This window comes from Pleurodeles waltl, chromosome 4_1 (assembly GCF_031143425.1).
Source record: "Pleurodeles waltl isolate 20211129_DDA chromosome 4_1, aPleWal1.hap1.20221129, whole genome shotgun sequence".
Taxonomy (NCBI): Eukaryota; Metazoa; Chordata; class Amphibia; order Caudata; family Salamandridae; genus Pleurodeles; species Pleurodeles waltl.
In genome coordinates this window covers 768,271,388-768,285,618 of record NC_090442.1, presented here as the reverse complement: position 1 = coordinate 768,285,618, position 14,231 = coordinate 768,271,388, and the positions used below count along the sequence as shown (strand labels likewise).

At 43.4% G+C, this 14,231-nt stretch overlaps 1 protein-coding gene across 5 annotated transcripts in view; it reads left to right on the top strand.

Moving 5' to 3' along the window:
- The window catches only part of CCDC136 (coiled-coil domain containing 136), a 185,306-nt gene that overhangs the window by 49,130 nt on the left and 121,945 nt on the right, over positions 1–14,231 (top strand). For all 5 annotated transcript variants that reach the window (XM_069229404.1, XM_069229405.1, XM_069229406.1 and 2 more), the window contains exons 3-4: positions 3,139–3,345; positions 8,855–8,929. In XM_069229404.1, the coding sequence (XP_069085505.1) occupies positions 3,139–3,345; positions 8,855–8,929 (282 nt within the window). The remainder of the gene's footprint in view (positions 1–3,138; positions 3,346–8,854; positions 8,930–14,231) is intronic.

The following is a 14,231-nucleotide window of genomic DNA, read 5'->3' as shown; positions in this document are numbered from 1 at the left end:
CATATGTAGGAAAAATCAAAATTCTAAGTCCCTTTGGTATCTTATTATTGTCCAGGTATTTTTGTAAAGTGATCCCGTCCCACCATCTAGCTAATTCCTGTTTCTTAAGCCTCTCCAATTTTTTTAATTTAGCTTTCAAACTGTGTGTCTTGGGTGTTGGTACATCAGAAAGATTAGTATTGGGTGAAGAACTAAATAGTTCTCTGGCTAGTTCTTTACTTTTATCTTTGAAATGTGACATGATATTAAGTGTGGGGAGTGCGTAGGAGCCTTACAGAACAAAACAGAACAAACAAGGATTGCAGCAAGCTCATAGACAACGCACTATCCCTGTTAGTACCCAATCATAGCAAATGAGTAAGGAACAATAATATTGGATTACAGTAAGCGTGCAACTACACCATAGTTCCTGCTGCAACAAAGGAACTTAAGAGGAGCTGAAAGCAGCCCCACAGGTAAATACTCTACAAGGCGGTGCACCACACTCTGTGCAGAAGATTTATATCATAGAGAAGAAAGAAAGAGTCCAGTGTTCTGACAGTGCAGATAAGTAGTCTTTCCTTTTTAATACTTCATAACAAGTCTGAGATATTGGTTCCAAATGATTCCATAGCTAAAATAAGTCAGAATCAAGAGAAGTGAAGTAAAGAAGCCATGTGTTCTTGCAATTCCATGAACAATTTGAGAAGTGCAGATAAACAGCCAACGCGTTTCCCCCAACAGAAGGGCTTCTTCAGGGCGGTAACGTAACCAGAAAAAACATATATATACTGTGCTATCCATTGCACAAAGAAATTGTAACTATAAAGGTAAGTATAAGAATATAGATCATGAAAATAAGTCAAAAGGGAACAGAACCGCGTACCAACACATTGAGAGGAGTGATAAGTCCGTGCAGAGCATATGCAGGAACATGCAGGCACAAACAAGTATTGTGAGTAGTATAAAACAAGTGATCAGACGATAAGTTAAATATTAATAAGGTTGAGACTTAATTGTGAAAAGATATGTATATCAAATGTTTATAGTGGAAGTAAAAGTGAAATCCCAAAAGGGGGAAAGCAGGAGGCATCCAAGTGTTGAATTGCATTAATAAAACCAACTACTGAAAAACTGATATAAAACATACCATGGATGGTATCCAGTCAGAGATAGAAGTAGCAAATGTATCAAAAAGACGAATTCCCAAAGAAAAACAAGACCAAGAAGTAAAAAATAGTTGAAATTGTAAAAAAGAAAACAGAAACAATTGTGTCCCATATGCAAAATTAAGCTGAACTCACATATGCGGTGAGCGCTTAGAGGTATCGAAATGTGGAACATACGTGTGGATTAACTAAAATGGGGAGCCAAAAAAACAGTGAGTAAATCAAAAGCTTAGTCACAAGCTTACCGCTCATCACATGATACGTATCAGCGTTCGAGAAGGCTTCAAAACCGCGGTCAAAACAACCGCGACATATCACAGCCTTTGCCAGCCCAGTTGCGAGGCCGACCGCCATGGGGGAAGCCCTTGGGAGAGAGCTCCGGTCCGGGTATGTTCGTGGTGAACGCCCGGAACCCGGAAGCCACAAAATAAAACCTCCCACAACCAGGAAATAAAGGAAGGACACAGACAGCCACCATATTGGGGCTGATTATGTAAAGGAGCAAGTGCCAAAAGGCAATAAAAATAAAGGCAGGACCAATGACGGCCGCCATGTTGAAATAAGTATTGAGGAAAACTATGATACCCACTAGTGCAGAGAATGAAAAGAGTGCCAGATGAATTGATCGCTTTTTTTTGCAGCTGAGCATTTACGAATATTGAGAAACAGGTAGCAGGGGCCGCTATCTTAAGTAATTTCAAGGCACCATAAGTAGCAATAGAGTGGAGAACTCTGGTGGGTAAAGCATTTGCTAGAAAGATCTGTGTGCATTCTAATCAAAGGTACAACGTACCATAAAATTGCACAGAGGGGCAATGTGCCTGCTAAAAAGCCCAACATGCAACGTGTAGATCAAATATTTGTTTTTTATGTAGATAGCTCAGTTGGCTACTATGTTTGTTGCATAGATCCCTTTGTTACTTGTAGGTCACAAGTGAACATCCTTGTAACATAGTTTAGTGAGTTATGACCCTGCATCAAGGACCTGATTCAAAACAACAAGGCATATATTTAGAACCTTACTGGTTTTTACTCAGTCTTTTCATATTTTAAGGTTGCTAAAAAAAGGTTACTTTGGATAGTGATAAACACTTATTAGTAAGTGATATATGAATTGTTATTAGCATAAAAAAATGAATGAGCAAATACATCTGATATTCTAACAATGCATGCAGATTTGTTGCATACAAAGCTTAGAAAGGTCAAAAACATAGCTCGCCCCTTTGTTCCGCCTTGAGCACCTCCCTTATGCCCGCCCCCAAAGTCCACCCCCATCCACCTCTCCTTTTGATGAGTACCTGCACTTATGTTTTCCATTTAAAGCACTGCCTGTAAATTAAGTGTGCAAATATTTTAAAATACATCATTTGTCAGGAAACCACAAAATAAGCATTTTTTTTGTAATTCGGGAGTGTGCTGATGAAAAATGAAAAATACTCGCTGAAACTCCACGCATTATGTATTGTTTGTGCCCTGCATTGTTTTATCAGTAAAACTGCAAGTCTGTGAAAATGTAAGGGCTATTTTCACAGAAAATGTGCTTTCTGTAAATGACAGGGGACAAACACATCATTATTTAGTAATATATTTGTGACAGTGTGCTCCAAAAGGCACCACCACCACCACTCTCCTGCTGAATAGACTTGGCTTATTTGCTAATCTTGTTCTTTGTGTTACACTTAGATTTTTCACTATCCCTATGACTTTTTGGATGTTATATTGACAGCAGCATCCCCACCCCTGAATATTGTTCTAGCACCACTTGGGTACAGGGAAGGGGGCTGCTCCTTCCCGTGGATCCCAGAGTTGTATATTTTACGCTCCGCCACACCACCACAAAAAGCATGGCAGCAACACCGCAGCAAGCGTATTAATCGTGCGTGGCCTTTTCAAGCTTTGTAAGCTCTAAACACTGGAATGTACTGCCCTCCTGTGGCCAGATGGCTGAATTACAAATGCATATAATGTCTTCTAAATGCCTTCATTTTAGACTACGATGATGATGAACCACCGGAGTTGGAGACAGAAGACGTTTTGGTATGGAAGTCGGGGTCCGCCGGAGAGTGCGTAAATGATATATGTTTGGTGGCCCAGGAAGAAGATGACCTGCGGACTCAAGCCCTACAGCTGCTGGCAGAGCTGGAAGAGACCCGGGAGCTGGCACTGAAGCATGAGCAAAGCTTCGTGGAGCTGCAGGGTAATGTCAATTATGTAAATTAGGGATATGACTTAAACAACTAAACTACATTTCTGTGATTCGTGTAGTGTGCCACCTGACCAGTATATTCGTGCCTCTCTGCGCTTTCTGTTATTGCAGCCAGATATATAACAACTGGTGTACACCTTTAACCAGCCAGGACTATTGACTTTGTCAATAATAAATAGCTCTTTAGGATAAATGGGTAACAACAGTTATTTTATTGTCAATAATAAATATTTAACATGTTTAAATTCTAAAATTGTGAGACTGTGAATTAAATGTCACTCAGGCCTGTAAAAGGGTTAATGGTTTTCTGAGTGTCTCACTCACTCCCGGAATGTTCACTCTGTTAGACATGTATAGCCCATTTTCTCTGCACATATCTTACACCTCATCTCTTTTTCCCTCAGCACCCTCTTTCCATTCTCTCCTAAATGCACTCCCTCACATCTCCTTCAGGTCACCACCCCTCAAACACACAAGACACTCGCATGCCTGTAAGCACTGGAATTTAGTTTACTTTCACCTTGTCAATATTTTGACAACTGTGTATCGCCTTCACGCAGAGTTGCACAGAATCACAGTTGCAACTGGAATACATGACCATCGCTCTGTGCTCTCTGCAGAGAAGCCAAGGATTGGATGACCATGTATTCTGAATATCTTTCTGACCCATTAACAGGCACTGTAAGAAACCTGAACTGCCTTCAGTCTCAGATACAGAGCTCTTAATCATGGCTAGTTATAAACAACTGGAGGCAACTCGGTTGAAAGAAAGCCCTATATGGGAGTAATATCCTATATGGGAGAAATACAAAAAAATATATAATAGGTATATATAGTAGGAAATGCAGGGTTAACTAAAACGTGACATTTAAACAGGAACTAAATTGCTGACATGGATCACCGTAACATTTTATAAATTAGTTGTTCAGAAATCGATCAGTGTTCTTACCAGTAAAGCTAAGGAAATGATATAGGTTCCAATTGGAGCCAGTTTGAATGTCAGTTTTCAATTGCTACCTGGTCTGAGACCCAGAGGATCCTGTCGACCTAAAGCCCTGATCTGCATCCCAGACGCAAGTATGCAGAACTTGTGAATGTGCATATAAAAGAGTGATGTGTGGGGGCTGTGATAAAGAAATCTGTTTTCTAGCTTGAACTTTTCCTAGCATAATAATAAAAACATGTAATAGCAGGCCATGTTTAAACGCATTTTAAATTATTCAAAATGACATCTTTCAAAGATTTCAGCAATCACAGACTTGGTTATATTCTCTAAGGTGCTCGTCAGTGTGAAGTACTTGACATTTGATGAAAGTCATGATGTTCAAGTGACGGCCAATACAAAACCACACCCATGTTACAGGAATTAAATGGAGAACAAAGTCCATTGTATCAGGCAGTGAAAACTATACTTCTCCATGTTTACCTCAGTGAGGTAGCAGCCGCTTATCAATGGATTTGATTTTGCCTCTTAATGTAAGGTGTATATCCTCTTACACCACCTCCACTGGATACAGCTCTTCCAGCTCTGCTACAAGTAGCCCAACTAGACCCCCCCCCACTTCCTTCACATAACCACAGCCCTCTACTATACCGCAGTTTATCCAATATATCACAAATCTTCCACAATACCTCACTTTATCCACTAGAGCACACCTTCATTGCTAGACCACATCCCAACCACATATCTGCATCTTGTCCTGCTAAACCACTGCATGTTTCGGAGATAACACCCCAGTGCTTACTTTGTGTCGGTTGTTGCCAGTGGTTGGCACCAGCACTCATATTGGGAACTATAATTTATACATGGACTGCCATGTAAACAATAGTGATTGTGGACACAAAAGTCCTGAAATGTCTCCCATCAGCCAGCCTAAAAACTTACAGCATGTCTGGAACATTAGTGGTGCTATTCCTAAAGCTGGACATTCCGTTTGGGGCTCTATCTTCAGGACTTTAGGAAGAGACGAGAGATCCTCCCATGCCGGCATGTCATGGTGGCCCTGCTGCCATGTTTTTTTTTTTTTTTTTAACCCCGCTGCAGATCCATCCCTGTACCTGATGTTTGTTTGAGGTGGAATGTTTTGGACAAATCTTCTTGCTTTGACCAGATGTTTGTTCAATGGCTGGTCAGTGACTAGTCCGACAAATCTCAAGTGAGGCCCAAAACTCCTGATTGAGACCACGTTTTGCGTAAGACAAGACCTACTAAATTAGACCATGCCTTTGTCCCAAAACAAGTATCTTACACTAGACAAGCACCGTAAACTAGACATTATTTCCAAAACTAAACCATGTCTCTTAAATGATATTGCTTAATTCTGTGTACTAGAGTTCGCTCTTTGCTATAGCAATGTGCTCATGCTAATCTCAAATTCAAAGGTCGTCCACTGCACCACATCCCCAGTAAATCCTTTCACCTTCACTAGATACACTGCCGACATTATACTAGACTGTTTACAATAGACCACACCTGTTGCACCTTCTGGTTAGTCCACAACTCCAGCTCTAGGTCACTCAATTTCATAGTTGCTCAGTGATTGATATAATGCTTCCTTACAGTAGTTTTCATTGTCATTACATCTTCTCATCCTAGGATCAAGGTATGCTATGGTGGGGCTGCGGCATGTAATCATATCACCCATGCCACCACATTAGACCAATATGATGATATGTCCTGCTTTCCTGAGTAATACCTGCAAAATGTCATATGTGCTATTTTTGTCACATAAACAATGGGCTTTGGAACACAGGGTGATATATTTGCCACTGTTTCACCGACTCAGACCTTATTTGTACAGCTTACGATCTGTGTGAAGCTCATTTGCTTTTAACCTCTCTCTATTGCACCTCTTCATCATCATTTACTACTTGTTTACCACCTCCCTCTGACTGGTTCAACTAGTGTTTGCATCTCATCCCATCCCTACAGGACCTCACCTAACATCACCTACCATCTGCTTGGACCCCAGAGCAAATCTGCACTACCTCATTAAACACTGCTCTTGATTTTCACAGACTTCACTGGAACTCGTTTTGCAATACCCTCTAGCTGTTTGATTGTGATGGAGCCATGCATGACCAAACTCCCATGCTAGTGGACTGCACAGATGTCATGGCTTCATTGCACGATCTCATTTAGCACTCCTCTTAGTTTGTTTATAACTTATAATGCCCCTGAATAACCATGGATATCACTCATCTTGTTTTGTCAAGACCTTCTGAGGGCCAGCATCACTCCAACTACTCCTCTCCTTCGTTTGTTCTAAGCTCTTACACTCTCTTGGTTGCCCAGACCCTACCATATGCGACCCAAAGTCTACCACATCATCATGAACAGTAGCTGATCTGTATCCTCATGAGTCAACACTAACCCATTCTCATAGGCCTATTCTGTGCCATGTCCTCCTGGGTCCAAGCTCTGTCCTATCTTCATGACTCTAAATGGTGCCTCATCTCATGAGCCAAGGCTCTTCAAGTGAATCATCATTCTAAGCTGAACTACACTCTCATAAGTTCAGACTCCTACACACCCAAAGTCAACAACCTCTTTATAGCTGGCTCTCACACCCAAAATCCACAACCTCTTTATAGCTGGCTCCTTAACACTATCATTAATGCATGCTCAACTGCGTTCACAATAGTCAAGGCATGCTAATACCTCTTGAGCCCAAGCTCTTATTGATCCTAGTGTATACTACCTCAGCTTCTCTGCCCCCTCCCTCCAACCCAGCAACATCAATGTCAGTGCAAGTTCAACCTCATCCTTGTGAGCCCAATATCTGTACCTTCATTTTTATTGTATTCGCAAGAATGCAGGCTCTGCATTTTATACCATCTTTAGACTATGACATATCACCGTATTGAAACCCCATAACCTGCTGCAACATTATCAGCTTATACTCTGCTCATGCACATAGGTCCTCATGAGACAAAGGTTTACCCATCTTCCGGAGTCCTAGATATTTCATTTCATCATGAGACTATGTTCAACTACATCTTCTTTGGTCTAAAGTAGAACACATTCTCATGAGTCCAAGCTTTACCCTATCCTCATGAGCTAATTATTTGCCTGCCCTAACAAGAGCAAGCTGTATTACATCCACACAAGCCCAACCTCTACCACATAATTGTGAACCAAAACTCTACAAACCCTTATGAGCCCCATTTCTATCATCTCCAGACATCAAATGCTACCACATCCTTATGAGCCTTATACTCATGTACCAAACTCCAAACACATTCCCATAAAACAAAACCTTTTTAGTTCCAGTGAGGGGTACATAACTCATATCCTCACACTCCCAATAGCTTCAGCATCTCCAAGTTCTTAAGGTCTATAACATGATTAGGAACCCTTGCTCAGCCCACCTACATGAGCCCAATCGGTACCATATCCTCATGAGTTCAAGCTGTACCACATAACCACAACGTCTCCTCAACGGCCTGATCTCTACCATATCTTCACAAGCCCATTCTTATCCATAGTACCATAAGCCTGACCTCTCCCTCATCCCAATGACCTGAGCTCTTCCACATCGTCATGAGCCAAACCTTTACCTATCTTATGAGCCTGGTTTGTACTATACCCTCATGAAACCAAGATTTACTACATCCGCATGGGCTTCATCTCTGTCTCATTTGCATACAGCCAGGCTTCACAACATCCTCATTGTCCTGTCACATATACCATCCCTAGTAACCCTAGTAACCTAACATCTACTGCATTTAAAATCACCCCCATTCCTATCACTTTTTTAAGAGCCTGAATTGTGACCCACTGTCATGAATGTCCTAAACTGATGATTTACCCATCCCCATGAGCCCTACATCTGCCATAGCCTCAAAAACCCAAAGTCCTCTATCCTCATGTGCCTAGGTTTTACCTTATTACCTTAGTGTCAGGCTCTACCACATCCTCATGAGCATATCCTTTAACTCATAAACCAAACCTTCACTGCACTTTCATAGCTCAAGCTATAGAGTGTCTTCAGGAACCTGCCCACACTCCCTTCTCATAAAGCTGAGCTCTGTCTCATCCTAATAAACCCAAGCTGAAGAGCTGCAGGACTGTTGCCCATGATTACAAGCTGCAACAAAAAATCAGAAGACTACATCTTACCACAAAATCATGAGCCTGTGTTCAATTGCATCTTGACTAGCTCATGCTTCCCAGGATCCCTATGTTACTACAATCGACCAAACACACTTACATCCACCCTCTCCTTGAGCCTTTGGAATCGTAGGTTTGATTCTTCTCGTTCTAATTTCTGCACTTTGTCTCTGTTTCCCTGTTGATGCTCTTGTGGCTTCATATTTGAGGTGAGGTGAGAGTCTATGAAGACCTGTACCTCGAGAGTGTGTTCACTAGATTATGTGAAAGATCTCTATGAGAGCACATGTGTGCATGAATTTGGAGAATTGAAAGGCACCTGGGACCGCAGGGGAGGTCTGATTCTTTAATCCTAGCCTCTGACCTTCTACTTTCCTTTTGTTGCAGGCATTCTTGAGGACGAGCGCCTGGCCAGTGCCCAGCAGGCTGAGATCTTCACTAAGCAGATCCAGAATCTACAAGGTAAGTGGTGTCTCCCACCAACAATAGGCTCTTGTGTGTTCTCACTTGTACCTAAGTATTTCTTAGCACAAAGTATGGAGCGTATGAAGTTAAATATACATTTACTATATTATTCACATAGACCTGAAAATGAGAGTAACTTTTCTTTGTTATTGGGTGCAGGGGTGTTGACAATAGAATCCACCTTTGATCATTTAGGTACCACACATTCTTTAGACAAAGTATGCCCCAAATATTCTAAAAATTCTTTAAACAGTTTGCATTTGCTGTCCTTCAATTTCAAACCATGCTTATTCAGTACCTCACATACTTTCTCCAAATGCTCCAAGTGCTCTTGGTTATTATGGGAAAAAATTAAAATGTCATCTTTTGAACATTTGACAAAAGTTTCCATTCCTTTGAAAATATGAAAGATTGCTCATTGGGAAAGGGATGCCGCAGACCCCAGGCCCAACGGCATCCATTTTAATTGGAAGAACCCTTGTGGAGTGATGAAAGCAGTTAAGGTCTTGGATTCTTCACTGAGTTCAATTTGGTGATATGCTGAGCGTAAATCCACTATAGAAAACACTGCCACCCCCTCCAACATAGTCACCACTTCATTAATATTTGGTAGCGGGTGGCAGTCTACAACTATTTTAGCATTCAGTGCTTTAATGTCAACACATAGGCCCTCATTCTGACCTTGGCGGGCGGCAGAGGCCGCCCGCCAAAGTCCCGCCGTCAGGTTACCGTTCCGCGGTCGAAAGACCGCGGCGGTAATTCTGACTTTCCCGCTGGGCTGGCGGGCGGTCGCCTTCAGACCGCCCACCAGCCCAGCGGGAAAGAGGCTTCCACGATGAAGCCGGCTCGGAATCGAGCCGGCGGAGTGGAAGCTGTGCGACGGGTGCAGTTGCACCCGTCGCGTATTTCACTGTCTGCGCAGCAGACAGTGAAATACATTTAGGGGCCCTCTTACGGGGGCCCCTGCAATGCCCATGCCAGTGGCATGGGCACTGCAGGGGCCCCCAGGGGCCCCGCGACCCCCCCTACCGCCATCCGGATCCCGGCGGTCGGACCGCCGGGATCTGGATGGCGGTAGGGGGGGTCGGAATCCCCTCGGCGGCGCAGCAAGCTGCGCCGCCTTGGAGGATTCAATGGGGCGGCGGTACACTGGCGGGAGCCCGCCAGTGGTGCCGGTCCGACCGCGGCTTTACCGCCGCGGTCGGAATCCCCATTGGAGCACCGCCGGCCTGTCGGCGGTGCTCCCGCGGTCCTCCGCCCTGGCGGTCTTTGACCGCCAGGGTCAGAATGACCGCCATAGTCTCAAAGTTATATCCTCTTTGAAGGCCAAAACTATCGAACATACCCATTCAGAAGATTCAGGCCCTCATTATGACAGTGGCGGTAAAAAACGCCTACCGCCGTGGCGACGGCCGCCAAAAGACTGTCGCCATGGCTACCAGCTGACCGCCACATTATGACCGTAGCCGGAATTCTGCCATAAGGATGGTGGAATTCTGGCTACGGTCATGGCGAAGGACGGCGGTAAGGTGGCGCTGCTGCCAGCAGCAGTGCCATGCCAGTAGACCGTTGCAGACCGTATCATGACCCATGATACGGCCTGGCGGTGTTCTGCTGGCGAATGCTGCTGCTGGCAGCAGCGCCCTGTCCCGTCTACTGCCGGAGGACCCCCTGACTACAGGTAAGTCGGGTGCTTCGACGGGGAGGGGGTTGGAGGGTGTTGTGTGTGTGTGGGGGTGTATGTGTATGTTTGTGTGTGTGTGAATGCGGGTGTACGTTGCATGTGGTATGTGTGTGGATGTGTGAGTGCATGTATGTTGTGTAATATGAATGCGTGTGTGCTTGTTTGTATGTCAGTGTGTTTGGATGTGTGTGTGAATGGATGAATGCATGCGTGGGTGCATGTGGGTATACGTGTGTGTTTGAGTGCGTGTGATGGTGCGTGAAGGTGCGTGTATGTTGGGTGTGGGTCTGGAGAGGGAGGGGGGATGGGGGGCAATCTGGGGAGAGGGGCAGGGAAGACCACTATCAGTGACAGGGAAGGAATTCCCTGTCACTGATAGTTCCTACCGCCATGGTTTTCGTGGCGGTAAGGAGGCCACGAACATCATGGTGGTAGGCGGGGTCATAATCCCGCGGGCGGTCTAGTGAGGGCCGCCGGGCTGGAGACTGAAGTGGTACATTGGCGGTTTGGCATATTATGGGGAGAAGTATCGCCAGCCTGTTGGCAGTACTTTTCTCCATTATACCGCCGTCCGCCAGGGTCATAATGAGGGCCTCAGTCTCTTCAATAATCCCTTCTCCCAACATGTCGTTAAGAACATTTTTAAGTTCTTCATTCACATTAATGGGTACGCCTCTCAGTTTTTGTTTCACTGGAAGTACTCCACTTTTAAGTTTGATACGATGAGCATACCCTTGCAACTTGCCTAGCTTCTCTGTAAATACATTAGAAAATTGTGAAATGAACCCAGCATATTCATCAGGATCATTGACAACCAGTACTGGCTGTTTGCTGTGTGGATTAAGGATGATGCTTAACTTCCACTGATCCTTCCATCCCAACACATTTATTCCTTTCTTTGCCACATACAATTTAATGAATGCTTGTCTATCATTGAACACAATGTCCACCACTAGGTAATCTTTCATATTAATTGTAGAGCCAAAAAAACTTTGTGCCACTATATCTGATTCTTTTAAATCATCAAGCTTACTGGTGTCTCCCAACTTTTCCAGAAAATATTGCTCAGTAATTATAGTCCAAGGAGACCGTGAGTCTGCCATAAGTTCCAGCTCTCTGTTAAGGACTTGAACCTTGCATTTGGGAGGTCTGGTAACTTCACTCCCCTCTTCTTGATTATTCATAGATAAAACGATATCTTTCTCCTTGTCACTGTGTATTTCAGACACACATTTAACACAGGTTGCTTCCTTTACACCCATGGGTTTTCTATTGGAAGGAGCCACACCTTTTCTCTTCTCACTCTTGCACACATGTGCAAAATGTCCCATACGCACACAATTGCTGCACACATTACCCACTGCGGGGCAGTGTGGTGATGAAGCTAAATGGCTGAGACTACTACATCTGTAACTTGTAGGTGCCTTGTCATACTTTTTTCCAGCTGGCACATTTTCCCTCCCATATTTTCCACAACTACACACACCTCATCATTGGATTTTATATTCTTTACAACACTGTTATGTACAGACTTCATCCACTTCTCTGATCGTTCAATTGTTTTAGCAGTGGAAATAGCATCCTGTAATATTGGGTCCCCGATTACCCACAATTGGTCTTGCACTTGTTTATTCTTGACATTCAGTATAATCTGACCTCTTATAATTTCTTCAGAAATAGTCACAAAACTACAGTTTAAGGCAAGGCCTCGTAATGCGGTGAGGAAATTATCAAAGGACTGCGGTTCCTGTTGAGCCCTGTTCAATGCCAAGCTTGAACAAGGTTTAAATCTAAGTTCTATTTGTAGCAGAGCTTCCTCAAAGACATTACATTCCCCATCTTCTTGTGGTGGTACAGGTGGCAAAGTTCTAAAAGTTAATTGGCCTTCTGACCCTAAACAATGAAGAAGTACATTTTTTTCTTTTTGCACCCATCCTATCACCATCTATAGCTTTCATATAAGTTAAAAACTCGTTGTTTCACCTCGTCGATGGTAGAGGAGGATCACCTTTATTCTGCAAGAAGTTCGCAGGAGGTTCAAACTGCATGTTCTCAATAAAGTGCTGTAACTTCAAAGAAATCACTGTTATACAACTTTGTTCAAATTTGTTCCAATTATACTGGCGTAAATCATTTTAAAGATAATATACTCTTCTGTTATACTATAATGTATTATTCTATAGTCTGCTGTGCTCATAAGCGCGAAATAAATGAAAAGGATAATTAATTTATAGTCTGCTGTGCACATCAGCGCTGAAGAAATGAAACTGAATAACTCTTACTGCATATATTAGAATATCAGCTGCATGTACCAGTATGATGAAATGGAATTTTTTGTAATGCTAAATTTCAATCTTTCTGTGTACTCTCCGTGCATATCGGCGTGGTAGTATACACGAAATAAAGCTTGCGCAATGGTGCATTATACACATAGAGGAAGCCAAATCCAAGCCACGTGTATCAGCGTTTACATACCCACAGCCATGTGTAGACCAAAGCCAAGATGGCATTATTCACATATGGAAACACCGTGACGTGGTGACATGTATTCGCAGCCAAAGGCAAAGACTCCAGAGATGCTGTGTATAGGCCAAATCCAAGGTGGCATTACCCATGTACGCAAACATTGTGATGTTATGGCATTTGCGTGACGTGATGACGTGCAAACACCAATCGCAGCCTAAGGCAGAGACTCCAGAGATGCGCAGGACCACCATGCGAGTCAGAATGGTCAGCAGAGCGGCAAAGTCACTAAAGCAGCTTTCAAATGTAAGCAAAAGCATGCTAAGTTATAACTACAGTACTTACTGGGTTTGTTTATTGTTCATTGGCATAGTAAAGCACTAAATCCAAGTGAGTGTTCATCCTCCGCCAAACAGATAAAGGAGTTTGAAGAAATATAATGAAATCCTCCCTCAAACGAACTGCACCTCAAGTGGTATCCAAACTGCATGCATCGGTCTAAAACTGCACCACTCATGTACTGTCAGTATGTAGAGATTGCATAGAAGCTTGTCGCCAATTTTATAATAATCCCAGGAAATCTAAGGTTACTTTTGTAAGATTTATTGGAGAGACAGCGCTAAAGTGCAGGTGCTTCCTAAGTAAATTGTATTGGTGATTGGTTTATCCATGATTGGCATATTTGATTTACTAACAAATCCCTAGTAAAGTGCACTATGTGTGCCCAGAGCCTGTAAGTCAAATGCTGTTAGTGGGCCTGCAGCACTGATTGTGCCACCCACGTGAGTAGCCCTGTAAACATGTCTCAGACCTGCCACAGCAGTGTCTGTGTGTGCAGCCTGGCACTGCCAATTCGACCTGGCAAGTGTACCCACTTGCCAGGCCCAATCCTTTTCTTTTTTTACATGTAAGGCACCTCTAAGGTAGGCCCTAGGTGGCCCACTGGGCAGGGTGCAGTGGATGTTAAAGATAGGACATATACTGATGTGTTTTACATGTCCTCACAGTGAAGTACTGCCAAATTCAGTTATCCCTGTTGCAATGCCTATCTCTCTCATAGTTTAACAAGGGGACTGCCTTTCAATATATTTTAAGTGCAGTTTCCCATTGGGAGCAGACAGAGATGTGGAGTTTGGGGTCTCTGAACTCACA